This window comes from Colobus angolensis, unplaced genomic scaffold, assembly GCF_000951035.1.
Source record: "Colobus angolensis palliatus isolate OR3802 unplaced genomic scaffold, Cang.pa_1.0 Scaffold34, whole genome shotgun sequence".
NCBI lineage: Eukaryota > Metazoa > Chordata > Mammalia > Primates > Cercopithecidae > Colobus > Colobus angolensis.
In genome coordinates, this window is record NW_012116710.1 from 3,541,438 (window position 1) to 3,559,996 (window position 18,559).

The 18,559-nt window shown below is 43.6% G+C and overlaps 1 protein-coding gene across 6 annotated transcripts in view; it reads left to right on the forward strand.

Moving 5' to 3' along the window:
• Positions 1 to 17,245, forward strand: part of TSEN2 (TSEN2 tRNA splicing endonuclease subunit) — a 48,958-nt gene extending 31,713 nt beyond the window's left edge. For 5 of the 6 annotated variants that reach the window (XM_011952329.1, XM_011952330.1, XM_011952325.1 and 2 more), the window contains 6 exons: positions 295 to 345; positions 2,975 to 3,113; positions 12,828 to 12,864; positions 13,712 to 13,823; positions 15,479 to 15,568; positions 16,588 to 17,245. In XM_011952329.1, the coding sequence (XP_011807719.1) occupies positions 295 to 345; positions 2,975 to 3,113; positions 12,828 to 12,864; positions 13,712 to 13,823; positions 15,479 to 15,568; positions 16,588 to 16,647 (489 nt within the window). In that variant the 3' untranslated portion in view covers positions 16,648 to 17,245. Of the gene's footprint in view, positions 1 to 294; positions 346 to 2,974; positions 3,114 to 12,827; positions 12,865 to 13,711; positions 14,971 to 15,478; positions 15,569 to 16,587 lie in introns of those variants that run through there. The other variant, XM_011952331.1, reaches the window with a different exon arrangement.
• The last annotated feature ends 1,314 nt before the right edge of the window (positions 17,246 to 18,559 follow it).

The window sequence follows — 18,559 nt, forward strand, 5'->3', positions numbered from 1 at the left end:
TGGAGTGCAGTGGCCGGATCTCAGCTCACTGCAAGCTCCGCCTCCCGGGTTTACGCCATTCTCCTGCCTCAGCCTCCGGAGTAGCTGGGACTACAGGCGCCCGCCACCTCGCCCGGCTAGTTTTTGTATTTTTAGTAGAGACGGGGTTTCACCGTGTTAGCCAGGATGGTCTCGATCTCCTGACCTCGTGATCCGCTCGTCTCGGCCTCCCAAAGTGCTGGGATTACAGGCTTGAGCCACCGCGCCCGGCCGGAACTATTTGTAATGAGCATTTTCTGCTTTCTGTATTTTCAGGCCTTCTTCTTGGTCTATGCTCTGGGATGTTTAAGTATTTACTATGAGAAGGTAAGATGCTTTGTTTACATACGATCCACTTAAAATTTCCCTATTGTTAAAAGGTTGTACTAATTTCTATATTGCATTAATACAAATGTTTCTACTCTTACTGAATAAAATAGGAATTGAATTTTTCTCTAAAGTTTTGGATTTGGGTTCTGAGGTGGGACTGTTCGAGCAAAAGGCGTCTTTGACCCCTTTTTGCATTTCATTCCTTGAAACTAGGAGAGGTACAGTATGTTATACTATGTAATAATTAGGTCGGATCACTAGATCAGGAGATTGAGACCATCCTGGCTAACACGGTGAAACCCTGTCTCTACTAAAAATACAAAAAAATTAGTCGGGCGAGGTGGCGGGCGCCTGTAGTCCCAGCTACCGAGGAGGCTGAGGCAGGAGAATGGCATGAACCCGGGGGGCGGAGCTTGCAGTGAGTGGATATTACGCCACTGCACTCCAACCTGGGCAACAGAGCAAGACTCTGTCTCAAAAAAAAAAAAAAAGGACATCTGTGTCAGAATACTATTAAAAATTAGCAAAAGTAATAGTTACCAGTATTTGGCACCTACTATGGTAAAAGCTGTATGTTAGGTACTTTACATGCACTATTTACAGTCCTTACTGCCACCTGGTAAGAATTTGCAGATAAAGTAACTGAGGCTCAGAGAAAATAAGTAATGTACCCAAAGTCACACAGCTAGTCCAAGTAACTCCAAAGCCCATGACTTTGTGCTGTATGTAGCCTGCTGCCTTTAGAAGAGAGATAATTGTAAAATAATTCAAATAAAATGAAAAAGAGAAAAGTAAACAGAACAGTAAATGGAACAGAGAAGGTGTATTCTGTTTGGCTCTTGGGAGCACATAATTTAATCATTCATCACATTCTAATTGCATAAATATTGTTCATGGGTATTCTAGCGGTTTAGAAGCAGTGTCTGCCTGACAAATGGCTCATTTTCCCAAATGGTGGCCATTCTTAGCCCCACCTTGCTTCCTCTCATGGGCCTTAGCTGAAAGTTGTCAGAACATTACAGCTGTGACATAAAAGCCTCAACATCTGAACAACATTGGGCTGTGTTGGAAATTTAACCTTCTCTATGAGACTGTTGCTTGTTAGAAGAGGGGTTTGAGTGTTTACTCGCAGTGGGGTCACAAGGTCACACAGGTATGGAATTTTTGCATTAGGAACAACTGCAAAAAAAAAAAAGAAAACTCTAGCCTATTGTATTATAATCTTAGGCTGGGACAAACTGAGCTAGTCTCACTGAGTGACTAAGCCTTAAATCAGCTGAAAAATTGATTGTTTCAGTAACTACTGAAATGAAGCAAAAATTTTCCAAACTTACCTAGTTATTTTGTTGTCATTGTATTTTTGGTAATGATACATCAAAATATTCTCTAGACCAAACCATTCTCATTCTCTTTGACTCCCACGTTAAAAACAAAGTTGTCTTATAAGCAGTTAATTATTAATTTGTGCCATCAGATAACAAATTCTCTAGTTTCAAACACTAAATTTTGGATTTTTTTTTTTAAGTTTTACTATAAAATTATTTTTTGTTCTTCTGAATGTGATCTGACATAGAGTAGCTACTCGTTAAAGATCTGTGAAATGTTGTCAGGCACTGCCCTCTAGCCTTGGTGGGCTTGTTACAGTGAGCCCTCTGCATGTGCTGGTTCCTCTGCCTGGAATGTCCTTCCTGGCACACCACCACCCCCCTCCAGCCCCTTTCCCTCACCACTCCCTCACTACTTCTCGCGCTCAAATGCTGCCTTTTTTTTTTTTTTTTTTTGAGACAGAGTCTTGCTCTGTCACCCAGGCTGGGGTGCAGTGGCCGGATCTCTGCTCACTGCAAGCTCCGCCTCCCGGGTTTATGCCGTTCTCCTGCCTCAGCCTCCCGAGTAGCTGGGCCTACAGGCGCCCACCACCTCACCCGGCTAGTTTTTTGTATTTTTTAGTAGAGACAGGGTTTCACCGGGTTAGCCAGGATGGTCTCGATCTCCTGACCTCGTGATTCGCTCGTCTTGGCCTCCCAAAGTGCTGGGATTACAGGCTTGAGCCACCGCGCCCAGCCTCAAATGCTGCCTTTTCTAAGTCCTCTGGAGCAGTGTTGTGCAATAGAAGGACAGTGAGAGCCTCAGATGGGAGCTGTGTGTATATAATTTCAGATTTTCTGGTAGCCACATTAAAAACGTTTTTTAAAAAGCAGGTGGAATTTTAATACAATATTACACAGTTTATTTAACCCAACTTATTCAAAGTTACTGAAATAGTTTATATTCCCTATTTTTTTTTTTCATACTGAGTAGGAAGTCAGTGTGTATTTTACACTTAGAGCCCCTTTCAGTTCAGACTAGATGTGTATGACTGGCAGCTGCCTCACTGGACAGTGCAGGGCCAGACCTTCTTGCTAAATTGCTCTCCTGGGAGTGAGCCGAGATCGCGTCACTGCACTCCAGCCTGGGTGACAGAGCGAGACTCTGTCTCAAAAATAAAATAAAATAAATTGCTGTGCTGGGGGAACTGCGTTTTATTCGCTCCTTCAGCTCCACACTTAGTATAGATGTTGACGCTCTGGCTGAACGGAGAGAGAATGCATACACAGTAATGCTTTTGGTTTTTTGTAAATAACTTTAGGAGCCTTTAACGATCGTGAAACTCTGGAAAGCTTTCACTGTAGTTCAGCCCACGTTCAGAACCACCTACATGGCCTACCATTACTTTCGAAGCAAGGGCTGGGTGCCCAAAGTGGGACTCAAGTATGGGACAGATTTATGTAAGTAATTCTTGGTGTGGTGTGTGTGAGAATGGAGTTTATATCAGATTTGCCCTAGAACATCAAATTACTCATGTGTGCTGTTGATGATGTTTTCTAAGAAGACATCCTTTGGGTTTAGATAAGATTATTGGATATTTGGATTGGGGTAAGGGTAAGTGCAAAAAGAGAAAAGGCAGTCTAGGGAGAAAGCCTAGGAGTAGAAACTTGCAACCCCATTTCAGGCCTTCCCTCTTGTTTGCTCTGTAATCTTAGAAAAGTGTTGTGGCCGGGCTCGGTGGTTCACGCCTATAATCCCAGCACTTTGGGAGGCCGAGTCAGGTAGATCACGAGGTCAGGAGATAGAGACCATCCTGACTAACACGGTGAAACCCCATCTCTACTAAAAAATATAAAAAATTAGCCAGGCGTGGTGGCAGGCGCCTATAGTCCCAGCTGCTCTGGAGGCTGAGGCAGAAGTATGGCATGAATCTGGGAGGCAGAGCTTGCAGTGAGCCAAGATCACCCCACTGCACTCCAGCCTGGGCAACAGAGTGAGACTCTGTCTCAAAAGGGAAAAAAAAAAAGAAAAGCATTCTATAGCATCTACCCCCACGTCTCACTAGCCATAAGACTGGGTAATTTGGGAGAGTCCCTTATCCCCAGGCCTCAGTGGCCTCATCTGCCAAGTGAGAACAGTCATATAATTGTAATAATCGCCGCAGCCATCATTGAGCACTTGCCATGTGCCAAGCATTTTACTAAGTATTTTACATCCATCATCTTGTTTAATCCTTATAGCAGTCCTATGCAGTGGAGACTCTTATTGTCTTCATTTTCTGATAGGGAGACTACAGTTTAGAAAAAGTAGGTCATTGCCCATAATAGTTTTCAGGGCCAGTAACTTGCAGAACTGGGCTTTGAATTCTGGAGCCCAGGCTTTTAGAAATGTCTAACAGTACTGCCTCCCTTGATCTTTTTTTTTTTTTTTAAATTAAATCAATACTTTATTTGCTGAAATTTTTTAACTTTACATTTAGGGCCAGGCAGGCAGATCACTTGAGGTCAGGAGTTTGAGACCAGCTTTACCAACATGATGAAACCCTGTTTATACTAAAAATACAAAAATTAGCTGGCTGGGCGTGGTAGCAGGCACCTGTAATCCCAGCTATTTGGGAGGCTGAGGCAGAAAAATTGCTTGATCCTGGGAAGCAGAGGTTGTAGTGAGCTGAGATCACGCCACTGCACTCCAGCCTGGGTGACAGAGAGAGACTCCAAAAAAAAAAAATTAGATTCAAGGGTACATGTGAAAGGTTGTTATGTAGGTAAACTCATGTGACAGGGGTTTGTTGTACAGATTATTTGATCACCCAGGTGCTAAGCCTAGTACCCAGTAGTTATTTTTTCTGATCCTCTCCCTCCTCCCACCCTTCACCCTCAAGTAGACCCCAGAGTCTGTTGTTCTCTTCTTTGTGTTCATAAATTCTCTTCATTTAGTTCCCACTTACAAGTAAGAATATGTGGTATTTGGTTGTCTGTTCCTGGGTTAGTTTGCTAAAGATAATAGCCTGGAGCTCCATCCATGTTCTCACAAAAGACACGATCTTGTCCATTTGTGTGGCTGCATAGTATTCCGTTGCATCCCCTGTCTTAAAGTGAGGGTCTGGACCAGGTGAGTTCCTCATTCAGCAGATAATGACTAAGGGTCTGCTGTGGGCCAGGTACTGTTTGAGGCATCAAGAATACAGACGTGAACAGGACAAACAGAGCTGCCTTCATGGAGTTTACATTCCAGGGGGATGGAGGGGGGACACACAAGCAAGTAACTACATGACGTAGTTTCGTAGTTTCAGGAACAGATAAGGACTGTAAGAAAAAGCAGAGTCAAAGCTACCCAAGGTCACCTGTAGTCCAAAAGATTCAGGTATCTGCTGGGCACAGTGGCTCAGGCCTGGAATCTCAGCACTTTGGGAGGCTGAGGCAAGTGGGTCACCTGAGGTCAGGAGTTTGAGACCAGCCTGGCCAGCGTGGTGAAACCCTGTCTCTAGTAAAAATACAAAAATTAACTGGGTGTGGTAGTACATGCCTGTAATCCCAGCTACTTGGGAGGCTGAGGCACAAGAATCTCTTGAACTTGGGAGGCAGAGGTTGCAGTGAGCCGAGATCACACCACTGCACTCCAGCCTGCACAACAGAGTAAGACTCTCTTAAAAAATAAAAATTAAAATTAAGATATTTTAAGAGATCAGATTCCCATAACTTTCATTACAGTATATGATTATAATTGTTCTATTTTATTAATGTTCTTAATCTCATACTGTGGCCCTTTTGCCTGCAACTTTATTTTAATTATCAAGGTATACTTTGGATGATGCATAGAGAAAACTTCCTCAAAGATATTCTGCCTTATAAGGATGGTTGGACAGATGAATAGATGGATGGACAGATAGATAGAATTTTGAAAATAAAAAAGATAAACTGCTCAGTTTCCAACTCCCCTGGAGGCCTTTGCCTCCACTGGGATGTATCATCTGTTTCTAGTTCCTTGTACAATCAATGTGGGACCAGGTCTCTGACTCACACAGAGTCAGACTGGGCCAGCATCAGTGTTAAAAGTGTCTTCATATTCACTGCATAAGCAAAGGTTCTTGAGCAGTGCTAGCCTGGGATATGAGAAGCGGCTTCCTAAACTCTGCCTCTTCTTCAGGCATGGCTGCACAGTTCCTGCTGCTTTTTAACAACATTATTTTAATTTTGAAGGTCAGTGACCTAATCACATGAAGCCTAGAACTGCTAACATAGGCTAAACTCTTAACAATTGTTTTTCCTTAGAGAGGTAGTGACTCGTGATATGAGACCATTATGAAATTCACATCTTATCAGGGAAACTTTTCCCTTGAATAAATCTTGTCTATCAAATTTCATTCCAGGAGCAGTATTTGGGAGAGGTGATACGGGTCTCAAATCAAGTGCAGCTGCCAAGCTGGTTGACCTTGATCGCCTACTGGGGGAGCCAGGACAGAAGCCAAGAGGGAACCTTTCCTTACACTCCCCGCTGAGCAGCTCCCCTGGCTGCCGGCTCCTAGGGCCAGCCAGGCACCTTGCCTTGGTGTTTTCTTCCCTTGTCTTATTTAATCTTCACACTCCTGTGAGGGCTGTAGTAGTAGCTTCCTTTTGTAGCAGAGGGGTTTGAGGTTTAGAAGGGTTAGGTAGGTTGCCAGAGTACTTAACAGCTCGTTAAGTACACAGATTAGGGCTCTGTGGGTCTGTCCTCCCTGTCCTCCTACCATGCCTAAGTCATGTTGCCTGCTAAGAAGCCAAAAACTAACGCAGGGTTTATGTTGTTGTCTTATGTAGACAGTTACGGTTTGATTTGATTTGGTGTGACCCAAAGGTCTGGTTACTCCTAAGCCTCCTTCCCAGCCAGCCCTAGTTGGGGATTTGCATTGACTGATAAGTATGATTTCTGAGCTTTCTGCGAATTAGAAGTCCCAGCACAGAAATGGAATGGTGGGAGTCATTGAAAGCTAGCAGAGTTATAGAATTACCAGACCCAGAAGGAACCATGTCCTGTCGTGACATCCAGCCCAGAGACTGACAGTTCTGTCCGAGAATGGAGGTCAACAGAGCAGCTTTCTATTTGTCGCAGAACAAGGAGATTTGTCTTCTTCCCATCTTCCTCTTTATTCTTTTTTTTTTTTTTTTTTTTTTTGAGACAAAGTCTCACTTTGTTGCCCAGGCTGGAGTGCAGTGGCGTGATCTCGATCTCTGCTCACCACAACCTCTGCCTCCCAGGTTCAAACCATTCTCCTGCCTCAGCCTCCCAAGTAGCTGGGATTACAGGCGCACACCACCATACCCAGCTAATTTTTGTATTTTTAGTAGAAACGGGGTTTCGCTACGTTGACCAGGCTTGTTTTGAACTCCTGACCTCAAGTGATCCGCCTGCCTTGGCCTCCCAAAGTGCTGGAATTACAGGCGTGAGCCACAGCACCAGGGCCTTTGATTCTTTTCTAAGCCACCTCCTGGCTTGTTTTTCTGGTCAAATTTTGATGTATTTTTGCTAATATCCTTTACATTTACATGGTTAATCCATGTTAATCCATAAGTATTTTTCATGTGTACCTCCAAAGAATACGGACATTCTCCTACATATATAATGCCTGAGAAAAATTAGACTTACTTAATATCATCTAAGTGTCCAGTCTATACTTAAATTTTTCCTGTTGTCCTTGTAATGTCTTTTGTGGCTATTTTGGTTGTAATCTTTATAGACATGGGGTCTCTGTATGTTGCCCAAGCTGGTCTCGAACTCCTGGGCTCAAGCCATCCTCCTGGCTGGCTTCCCAAAGTGTAGGATTACAGGCATGAGCCACCATGCAGGCCCCTGGCTTAGATTTTCTTGATACAGTTGCATTTGATTATTATATCTACCTTTTAGTTTCCTAGGGCTCATAAGACATTACCACAAACTGGGTGGCTTAAAAGCAACAAAGATTCATTCTCTCACAGTTCTAGAGACCAGAAGTCTAAAATCAAGGTGTCAGCAGGGTCAGGCTCCCTCCAAAGGCTCTAGGAGAGAATCCATTCCTTGTCTCTTCTAGATTCTGGTGGCCCCAGGCATTTTGTGGCTGGTTACTGCATTCCTCCAGTCTCTACCATGTTTGTCTATGTCAAATCCCCTTTCTCTTATAAGGACACTTGCCATTGGATTTAGGGGCCATCCAGCTAATTCAGGATGATCTCATCTCAAAATTCTAAGCTTAGTTACATCTGCAAAGACTCTTTTTCCAAGTCACATTCCACATTCCAGGTCACATTCACAAGTCAGGGATTAGGACATGAACATATCTTTCTGGGAGCTGCCATTAAACCCACTGCAATCTCTGGTCTCTCTTTTTTTCTTTTCTTGAGACAAGAGTCTTGCTCTGTCGCTCAGGCTGGAGTGCAGTTGCACGATCTCCGCTCACTGCAACCTCTGCCTCCCGGGTTCAGGCGATTCTCTTGCCTCAGCCTCCTAAGTAGCTGGGATTACAGGTTTTTGCCACCGTGCTTGGGCTAACGTTTGTATTTTTAGTAGAGACAGGGTTTCACCATGTTTGCCAGGCTGGTCTCGAACTCCTGGCCTCAGGTGATCCACCCGTCTCAGCCTCCTGAAGTGCTGTGATTACAGGCATGAGCCACTATGCCCAGCCTCTTTCAATCTGACGCAGTCACTCTAACTTCTTGTTTTGTTTGTCATGACGCTGACTTTTTTTGATGTCTTTTAGGATGTTCCCCATTATCTGTATGTCTGATTGTTCCTGATGATCAGACTCAAGCTCAGGTTCTCTTGGCACACATAGGTGATGTGTGTGCTTATTGGAGTGTGTCAGGAAGTGCATGAAGTCAGATTTTCCTGCTGTAGTGATGCTAAGTTTGATGGTGGCCATTGTTAATGTCTGTCATATAATTAACAGTTTTCCTTTTGTAAAAAACAAGTCATTTGTGGAGTGATACCGTAAGTAGCTGTTTTTCATTCCACACCTCTATCTGGCCTTCTTCTGTAAGAAAGAGCTTTCCTTTTATATTCCCTGTTCTTTCAGACCTTATATTTACTTTTATTTATTTATGTAGTTTTTGAAACAAGGTCTCACTGTGTCCACCAGGCTGGAGTGCAGTGGCACAATCTCAGCTCACCGTAGCCTCAACCTCCCAGGTTTAAAATGATCCTCCCACCTCAGCCTCCTAAGTAGCTGGGACTACAGGCGTGCACTACCATGCCTAGCTAATTTTTTTTTTATTTTGTATTTTTAGTAGAAATGGGGTTTCACCATGTTGGCAGGCTGGTCTCGAACTCCTGGCCTCAAGTGATCCACCTCAGCCTCCCAAAATGCAGGAATTACAGGTGTGAGCCACTGTGCCTGGCCCTCAGATCTTTTTTTAAATGCCTACTATTTCTCAGACTACTTATGCTTTCGTCTTTCTACTTGGGAGGTATTTTTGTAAAACAATTTCATTTTTCCCCCTGAGTACACTACTACCATCATACAGTCATGTGCTGCCTAACATTTTGGTCAAATAACTTTTTTTTTTTCTTGGTAGACGGAATCTCGCTCTGTCGTCTGGGCTGGAGTGCAGTGGCACAATCTCTGCTTACTGCAAGCTCCACCTCCTGGGTTCACACCATTCTCCTGCCTCAGCCTCCGGAGTAGCTGGGACTACAGGCGCCCACCACCACGCCTGGCTAATTTTTTATTATTTTTTAGTAGAGACGGGGTTTCACCACGTTAGCCAGGATGATCTCGTTCTGACCTCGTGATCCACCTGCCTTGGCCTCCCAAAGTGCTGGGATTACAGGCGTGAGCCACCATGCCTGGCCGGTCAAATAACTTTTATACAAATGGCAGTGCAGTAGGTTTGTTCACACCAGCATCACCACAAACATGCAAATAATGCGTTGCACTATGACAGCACAATGGCTACGATGTCATTAGGTGATAGGGATTTTTCAGCTCTGTTATAATCTAATGGGACCACGGTCATATCCATCATGGTTCATTGTTTGTTGACCTACACCCAGCCAGGTTAATTTATTATTGAAAAAAGAGACCAGGCGTGGCGGCTCACCCTTGTAATCCCAGCACTTTGGAAGGACAAGGCAAGAGGATCCTTTGAGCCCAGGAGTTCAAGACCAGCCTGGGCAACATAGGTAGACTATGTCTCTCTATATATATTAAAAAAAAAAAAAACCTAAAGACAGAAAAAAAATTTAAATAACTTTAGTGCAGGTTAAGTGTACAGTGTTTATAAAGTGTTCATTAGCACACAGTACTGACCTAGACCTTCACATTCACTCACCACTCACTCACCCAGAGCAAATTCGCGACCTGCAGGCTGCATTCGTAAGTCCCCTATACAGGTGTACGGGTTTTAGCTTTTATATCGTATTTTTACTGTACCATTTCTATGTTTAGATACACAGATACTTAAACATTGTGTTGTAATTGTCTACAGATTCAGCACAGTCACATGCTGAACAGGTTTGTAGCCTAGAAGCAATAAGTGATACCACATAGCCTATGTGTGTGGTGGGCTGTACCATCTAGGTTTGTGTAAGTACACTCTACCATGTTTACACAACAGTGAAATTGCGTAAGGACTCATATCTTAGAATGTATCCTCGTCATTAATCCACACAGACTGTAGTTGTTACTAGCATAGGTAACTTTGTGATACTTACTTTATGCCATACACTGTGCTAATACTTCTGCCTTGAGCATAACCCCCATTTTTTATAACGAAATTGACATGCAGAGTTGTCCCATGGTCTTGGCACTGCTGACTTGACCTTGGGTCCATCTACTACTAGTGTTCTTGCTTAAACTAAGCTGTGCTGTGTCGGAGTCTGTCGTCAGAAATTACTTGCCTTGTGGGTGTGAGCTACTTTCAAGCTCTGTAATGCTCCAGGTGCATATTGGATTAATGATGTGTGTTTGATTACAGGTAATGGCATTTGAGGACTAGAAAAGATCTCAATTTCCCCGATATCTTCATTTTAGGATTTTGGAAACCAAGGCTCAGAGAAGTTAATAACTTGCTTAAAGGCACACAACTTGAGGAGCGAAGATTGGGCAGGGAACAAAACTCCTGAGTTCACTTTCATTCCAGTACATGGTTTCTTTCCAGTACACTCCATCTCAAAAAGTTGAGAATTGTCTGTTTGGATATTTACTTACATTTGTGCCACAGTGAATTTGAGCTGACTTGCCGAGTACTTTAAATACAACTTAAATAGGAAATACAGACAGGAAATGTGACCATGGAAAATGTAGATGCGAAACAAGACTAAGTGAAGGGTTACTGTGTCGCCCTTGGGGTCCTATATGGTTACTAAAGTCATGCTGCAAATTTGACTCTGAGCTTCCTGAGCCAAAGAGAAACATGATTACAGGATTAATCTGTCCAAAAAGGAAAATTGTATCCATTCCTCAAGGGAAACAAAACTTTCCCTTGAACTTTCCTGTGCTGGTTTTAGCACAGAGGACAGCTAACAGCTTACAGATGTAATTGTGTTCGTTATGGCAATTCCCATAGCTGTAGTTGCATATAAACCCCAAGTCTCAGGGGCTTAACAATAGAGTTCATTTTTGTTCATGTGAAATCCAACACGGCTGTCTCTGATTGGCGGCCCAATCAACTCCAAAAAATGCTTTAGGAACTGCTTCCTGGTGGCTCCCAGTCTTCAGCACACAGCTTCCAAAGTCACCTTCAGGCCGGGCGCAGTGGCTCACTCCTGTAATCCCAGCACTTTGGGAGGCCCAGGCGGGCGGATCATAAGGTCAGGAGATCAAGACCATCCTGGCTGACGTGGTGAAACCCCGTCTCTACTAAGAAAAATACAAAAAATTAGCTGGGCTTGTTGGCAGGTACCTGTAGTCCTAGCTACTTGGGAGGGTGAGGCAGGAGAATGGCGTGAACCCGGGAGGCGGAGCTTGCAGTGAGCAGAGACCGTGCGCCACTGCAGTCCAGCCTGGGCGACAGAGCGAGACTCTGTCTCAAAAAAAAAAAAAAAAAAAAAAGTTTAAAAAAAAAAAGTCACCCTCAGAAAGAAAGAGACACACACAGAGAGGGTTTGTATAAGGGAGGGTTTTACCGGTCAGCCTGGAAGTGTCACACAACACTTGGCCATACCTAACTGCACAGGAGAATGAGAGCTGTGGTCTGGCCATGTACCTGGGGGAGAGATAAGTGGATTTGGTGAACAGTTAGCCAGTACCTGCCACAGACCATATGCCTCTGAAGGGTTCCCTGCCAGATTCCAGAGTCTATGTGGCAGAGTCTCTGGCCCCAGGCTCCTTCACTGAGTGGCTCTCGACCTCCACAGACTGAATTTCCCCATCTCCTTCAGGTCCTCAATAGTGGAGCAAACTGATGCTTGAATGGAATGTATGGTTATGACTTCTATCACTTGACTTTGAATTTCTTTGAAATAGGCATGAGTCTTATTCCTCTCTTTTACCAACCCCTGTCACAGTAGCTGGCCAGAGTAGCGAGTCAGACACTTTGCATTACATTGATCTGAAATAAATAACAAAATATTGATCCACATTCTATGAATTTTACACTCAGTATGATTCACACTCACTCTGGAAAGTGTAAGACAGGAAGCAAGGCAAGATTGCCTGTACTTTGACTTTGGAATTTATTTGTAGGGTGGGATGAGGTGTTAGGCTCTTGGCAACAGATTTCTTTACTAATTGCACTTTGTTTCAGGAAAATAAGTTTGGATTTTAAAAATAGATGACAGGGGCTGGGTATGATAGCTCACACCTGTAATTGCAGCACTTTGGGATGCTGAGGCAGGACGATCACTCAAGCACTGGAATTTAAGACCAGCCTGGGCAACATAGGGGGATGCTGTTGCTAAAAAAAATTTTTTTTAATTAGCTGGGTGTAGTGGTGCACGCCTATAGTCTTGGCAACTCAGGAGGCTGAGTGAGGAGGATTGCTTGAGCCCAAGAGGTCAAGTCTGCAGTGAGCCATGATCATGCCACTGCACTCCAGCCTGGGTGACAGAGCAAGACCCTATCTGAAAAAATAGACCCCAAGGCATATTGCAGATTATCTATCTACATACAGGTTTGCCTCCTTTTGGAAAAGAAAAAAATTAATAAAGCAAGCTTTTTATTGAGTCTTATTCCTCTCTCGTTATTTTGAGTGGTTATACTTCTTTTTTTTCTTTCTTCTTTGCAGTACTGTATCGGAAAGGCCCTCCATTTTACCATGCAAGGTTTGGAGTGATTTTTAAATAAATTGATGGGTTAAAGGGACACAAGGAATTTCTGGCCTCTAATTTAATTTTTTGGTGCCATAGGAACAAAAGTCTTGTTCTTCCTGGCCTGATAGGAATAGATGCTATATGTTCATGCCTTACACACTAATGTCATTATACTATATATAGGATGATATATAGTTTATGATACTATATGTTCTAGTGTTAAACATTGAGTTAATCTGTGCCATAATTGTTCATCTTAACATCAGTTAGGCCGGGCACAGTGGCTCACACCTGTAATCTCAGCACTTTGGGAGGCCAAGATGGATGGATCGTGAGGTCAGGAGTTCAAGACCAATCTGGCCAAGATAGTGAAACCCCGTCTCTACTAAAAATACAAAAAAAATTAGCTGGGTGTGGTGGCGGGCACCTGTAATCTCAGCTACTCAGGAGGCTGAGGCGGAGAATTGCTTGGAACCTGGGAGGTGGAGGTTTCTGTGAGCCAAGATTGCACCACTGCACTCCAGCCTAGGTGACAGAGCGAGACGCCGTCTCGAAAACAAAACAAAACAAAACAAACATCAGTTAGTGTCTAAACAGTTGTGTGAATTTAGAACTTTCGCATTGGGAAAAATACTTGTTTGTTTTTTGCTATAAGTAAGTGTTGGAATCAGCCTGAAATTTTGTAACTTAAAGTATGAATTTTTCATTAATATTTTCTCAATAGCAGTTTAGGGGAATTTAGAATCAGATGATGTAAATTTTATTTTCTGTATCTTTGTTCTTGGTAGCACAAATAATATTCTTTTAAAACAGGTTTATTTCATGCTTGCTTTTAAAATGCTTTTTCTGTGTTTTCCAGTTACTCTGTCATTATCGAGCTAGTTGATGACCATTTTGAAGGCTGTCTCCGCAGGCCTTTCAGTTGGAAGTCCCTGGCTGCCTTGAGCAGAGTTTCCGTTAATGTCTCTAAGGTAACACAACATCAGCTTTGCCATTGGAGTGTCACTTAAATGGTTCAATTTTTTTTTTCTTACATGTAGTAGAATCAAAAAAGTTACCTGTAGAAACTTCATAACATTCCTGCCAGTGACATGCTGGCAGGGGTCATTTGTACCCTTCCCTTGTTGCACTAGAAGTTGTCCTCCCCTCACGTTACATTTTATTGTCACCTCCCTCCCAACTGCTGCTGAGCTCCAGTGACTGAGCTTTGAGGTTTCCCATGGTGATCTGATCTGAGTAGGCACTGCCTCTCTTCCCAGGGGTTTCGTTGCTATGTGGCCTGTTTTATACTGCCATTTAACATTCACTCATACACATATTCACAAAGGAGCCAAAACATTGAAAGTTTGCAGATCTCTTAGAGAGGAAGGGACTTGATATTTATTGCTAAGCACTTTCCCACCCTGTTGTTATCCTCATCCCGAGGATGAGAAACCAAGGTTGGAGCTGTTGAGTGAGTAATCCAAGATCACACGGCTCATGTGCAGACTCGGGATCCAAACCCACAGCTCTCTGGCTCCCTGGCCTGTGTTTCACTATATCCTTCCTGTTGCCATCAGAGATAGGAGGAACTCAGCTTATACAAGGACTATCAAGAAAGAAAGCTGTGTGTATTTTCATTACTCAGTGATTTGCTGGCTGAGAACAAATTGTACATACCCTCTAATTTCGTCCTCGTGCTGCTGGAGGTGAGGTGGGGCTGAAGCCGGAGGGTCTTGCAGGGCTGGAGATGACTGCCCTTTAGAGCAGGTTAGGTTGCCTAGGCTTTAGCTTGGTCCTGTAGAAAATTAGGGAGCCTATACTGTTTCTAGTATTTTTATGCCCATTTTAGGGGACTCGTAGCATATACTTAATATGTCCTCGCTTAACATTGTTGATATGTTCTTGGAAACTGCAACTTCAGGCGAATACCATATAACAAAAACAATTTCTTCTTCTCATCATAAGAACACAACGTTGAAGTTTATTTGAAGACCTGCTGTACATCTGTATTAGTCCATTCTCATGCTGCTATAAAGAAATACTTGAGACTGGGTAATTTATAAAAAAAAGAAGTTTAATTGACTCACAGTTCCCAGTTCCACATGGCGGGGGAGGCCTCAGGAAACGTAAAATCATGGTGGAAGGCACCTCTTCAAAGGGTGGCAGGAACAAGAATGAGGATGAGGGAAGGAGGAAGCCCCTTACAAAACCATCAGATCTCGTGAGAACTCACCATCACAAGAACAGCATGGGGACCGTCCCCCATAATCTAATCTACAGTTCAAGATGAGATTTGGTTGGGGACATAGCCAAACCATATCAATGTCATTTCACTTAAAGTCCGTGTCGAAGAACCTATCAAGGACATTAAGTGAGGACTTACTATATTTAGTATTCTTAATGCTGTGTTTATAATGAATATATCTGCTTATAACTCTTGCCATGTTCAGTGATTACTAAATGGCAGGTACTTAGAACGTAGATCCCAGTTATGATGTCCCCAGGAGGAAACTGATGTGTCTGTGAGTTTCCACTTGGAGTGCACAGTGAGAGGGACTGGAGACCACCTGCATTTCTTGCTGATACATCCAAATTTGTACTATTATTTTGTAGGATACAGAAGTGGTTTTTCATTTCTCAATAGGAACTTATGCTGTGCTATTTGATTAAACCCTCAACTATGACTGATAAGGAAATGGAGTCACCAGAATGTATGAAAAGAATTAAAGTTCAGGTTGGTAAACTCAGAGAAATTCATGTCGTCCCAAAGATTCTGTGCATCATAGTGTATCTGGAACATGTGGTCCCAAGAAAATACATGAATACAGTCTTGCCTTGGTAACAAAGCCTTCTCAGGCAGGCTCTGTAATCTGTAAGTCTCTCACCTTTGCCCCACTGAAGCACTGGACACAAAATCTATGCTGACTTCCACTATTCCTTGACTCCCCACTTTTTTACCTGTGATGTCTGCATCACTCAGCTGAAACTGCTCTCTCACAGGTGGCCTGTGACCCCCTGGTCAGGCCAGGACCTCTCACAGGTCTCATTCCCAGAGAACAGAGGTGTCCCTGTTGACTCTCTCCTGCTTCTGGGCTTCTGTATTGAACCGAGGTACCTCCTGTCATCTTGGCTGGTTTGTCTCTGGTCTGGCCGAGTCATCTAGTGTGTGTCCGTGTTTCTGCATTCCCTCCCTCTGTGTGTAGAGCCTTAATGTTGCCATTGGCTCCTCCCCACATCCAGTATGTCACTGTTGTCATCCTCTCTTGTACTCATCACCCTTTCTTCTTTTCACACCACCCTGCCCCCTGCAGACCTGTGGTCTCCAGGGCCCCAGCACCTCCTCCCTTCAGTTGGTCGCACTTGTCTCCACTAGGTTAGTTTTTCATAAAATGCTCATCAGCCTCATTTCTCCCTTCTCAGTAGCTGGCCCAGTTACAGCAATGCCATCACAGACCTAGCTCTAATGTAAAATCCTAGCTTTCATCCAGCCCACCTGTTCCTGAAATGTGCTGGTAGAATACCACAGCAGAGGCAAGCTTAACTTTAAAATCTTTGCCTAGTGAAAGTAGATACTATGTGCTTGTAAGGTTTATATTGTTCCATTCATTTTCTCCAGATGTTTCTGTTATCAAGATGGGAACAGTATCATCATTATATAGACAGCTCTTTGTAAAATGTAGCTGTGGTGTCAGCTACCCGGAATGGTCTTACATTTCTGTTTTAAGAAATGGTCTTTTTTTTGATTGGTTGCAGGAGGTGATTCTGAGTCGATGGGTTTCTTCACGAGAGAGGAGTGACCAAGACGATCTTTAACAGTTCAACCTCAAATTTCTAATTACATCAACAACTATTTATTGAGGGCTAGGTAAAAAGTTCTTTTTGTTGTAATCATCCATTAATTTATAAGTTTTAAAGGACATGGTGCTCCCAGCATCAGAAAACTATCAGTGTTTTTAAAGATAAATTACACAGGGGAGGAGAAAGATCCCTGTGCTAGGACTGCAGATTCTGTCCTTGCGTTGGCCTCTAACTCTCCGATCCCGAGCCTCGTGCCTCTGGCCTCAGTCTGAGCCCTCATCCAGTCACTGCGGAGGTTGGACTAGATGAGTCCTGAGAGGACACTTCCAACAACAGAGACATTTATTCTCTGATTTTACCTGAAAATGGTAGTAGTTTACATTTATACAGTACAGTTTATGAAGCACTTTCATACACAGGCATCTCTTGTTACCTACATCTAAGCTGTTCCCAAAAGAGTGTTACAGAACACAACAATATTGTACAATATTAGATAAGCATATCTTCACTGACTTGTAAGAATGAGTGGTGAAATAATGTTTGGAGACATAATGAAAGCAATTAACATTTAGCAAAATATAATAAAGCCTTTTTGTAATTGGTGAGAAAGTCATGAAGACTTAAGTTACCTAAGGGCATGTGGTGGCAAGAGAAGGGAGATGGGTGGCTGGGCATGGTGGCCCATACCTGTTATCCCAGCACTTGGGAGGCCAAGGCCCATGGATCGCTTGAGCCCAGGAGTTTGAGACCAGCCTGAGCAACATGGTGAAACCTCCTCTCTACTAACAAAAATTAGCCAAGCATCGTAGCACATGCCTGTAATCCCAGCTACTCAGGAGGCTAAGGTGGGAGGATCGTTTGAGCCCAGGAGGCAGAGGTTGCAGTGAGCGGAGATCATGCCACTGCACTCCAGCCTGAGCGATAGAGCAAGGCCCTGTCTCAACAGAAAAAAAAAAAAGGAGGGGGGAATGGGAAGGGGAAATACTTGCTTTTTGGTGGTAGAGGGTGACCAGCTAAGGTAGTAGCCTGAGCTATATTTTCTTAACTGGTTCAGACACTACTTGAATGATTTTGCTGCAAGCCCTTACATGTTTGTTATATTTACTTTGGATAGCCGATATGGGGTATTGGCTATCCAAATTGGCAAACCATGATAGCAAACATTTGGAGAGTGGGAGTTGTGATGGGGCAGATGCCTGTGTATTTATCCCTGCGGCAGCCTTGTGAATTCAGGTGGAGGGACCCACGGAGGGATGTTTGAGGCTCAGAGATGTTGGCAGGTGTGCATCACTACCAGTCATGCACACGGAGGACTGGACCTGAGATCAGTGTCTCAGCTGAAATGGCATTATCCTAAAAATTACATGCAGTCAGAAATAGAGCCCTGTTGTCCGGTGGTGGTGGTGGTGAACAAGGAAGGCCACCCACCACATCAGGCAGGGCCAGCTTTGTGCTCCCACACAGTCCTCTACCTCAGGGATGGGGTGCAGCCTGAGGTGCCCTTACTTACTGGTTGTGCCTGGGATTTTGAAAACAGCATCAGAAAGATTCCATGACGACCACCTATGGATCTAAGGGTAAGAACCTTGGTGCAGTGTGTGGCGCTTGGCTTTTAATTCCCCAGAGAGAATTCTGAAAACTGGGTAGTGAAATGAACCTTCTAGAAAGGAACGCTTCAAATCTCAGTTCTGCTTCCCTGCGGTAGTATGCCCTGGGCAATTTACTTGCCCTTGATAACTTCAGTTTTCTTATTTCTAGCATGTAGCTAATGTTTACCTAATCATGTGGTTGTGTGGGTAAAGGAGAGCTCAAAAAGCACTGTAATCCCAGCGCTTTGGGAGGCCAGGGTAGGTGGATCACTTCAGGTCAGGAGTTTGAGATCAGCCTGGCCAACATGATAAAAACCCTGTCTCTATTAAAAAGACAA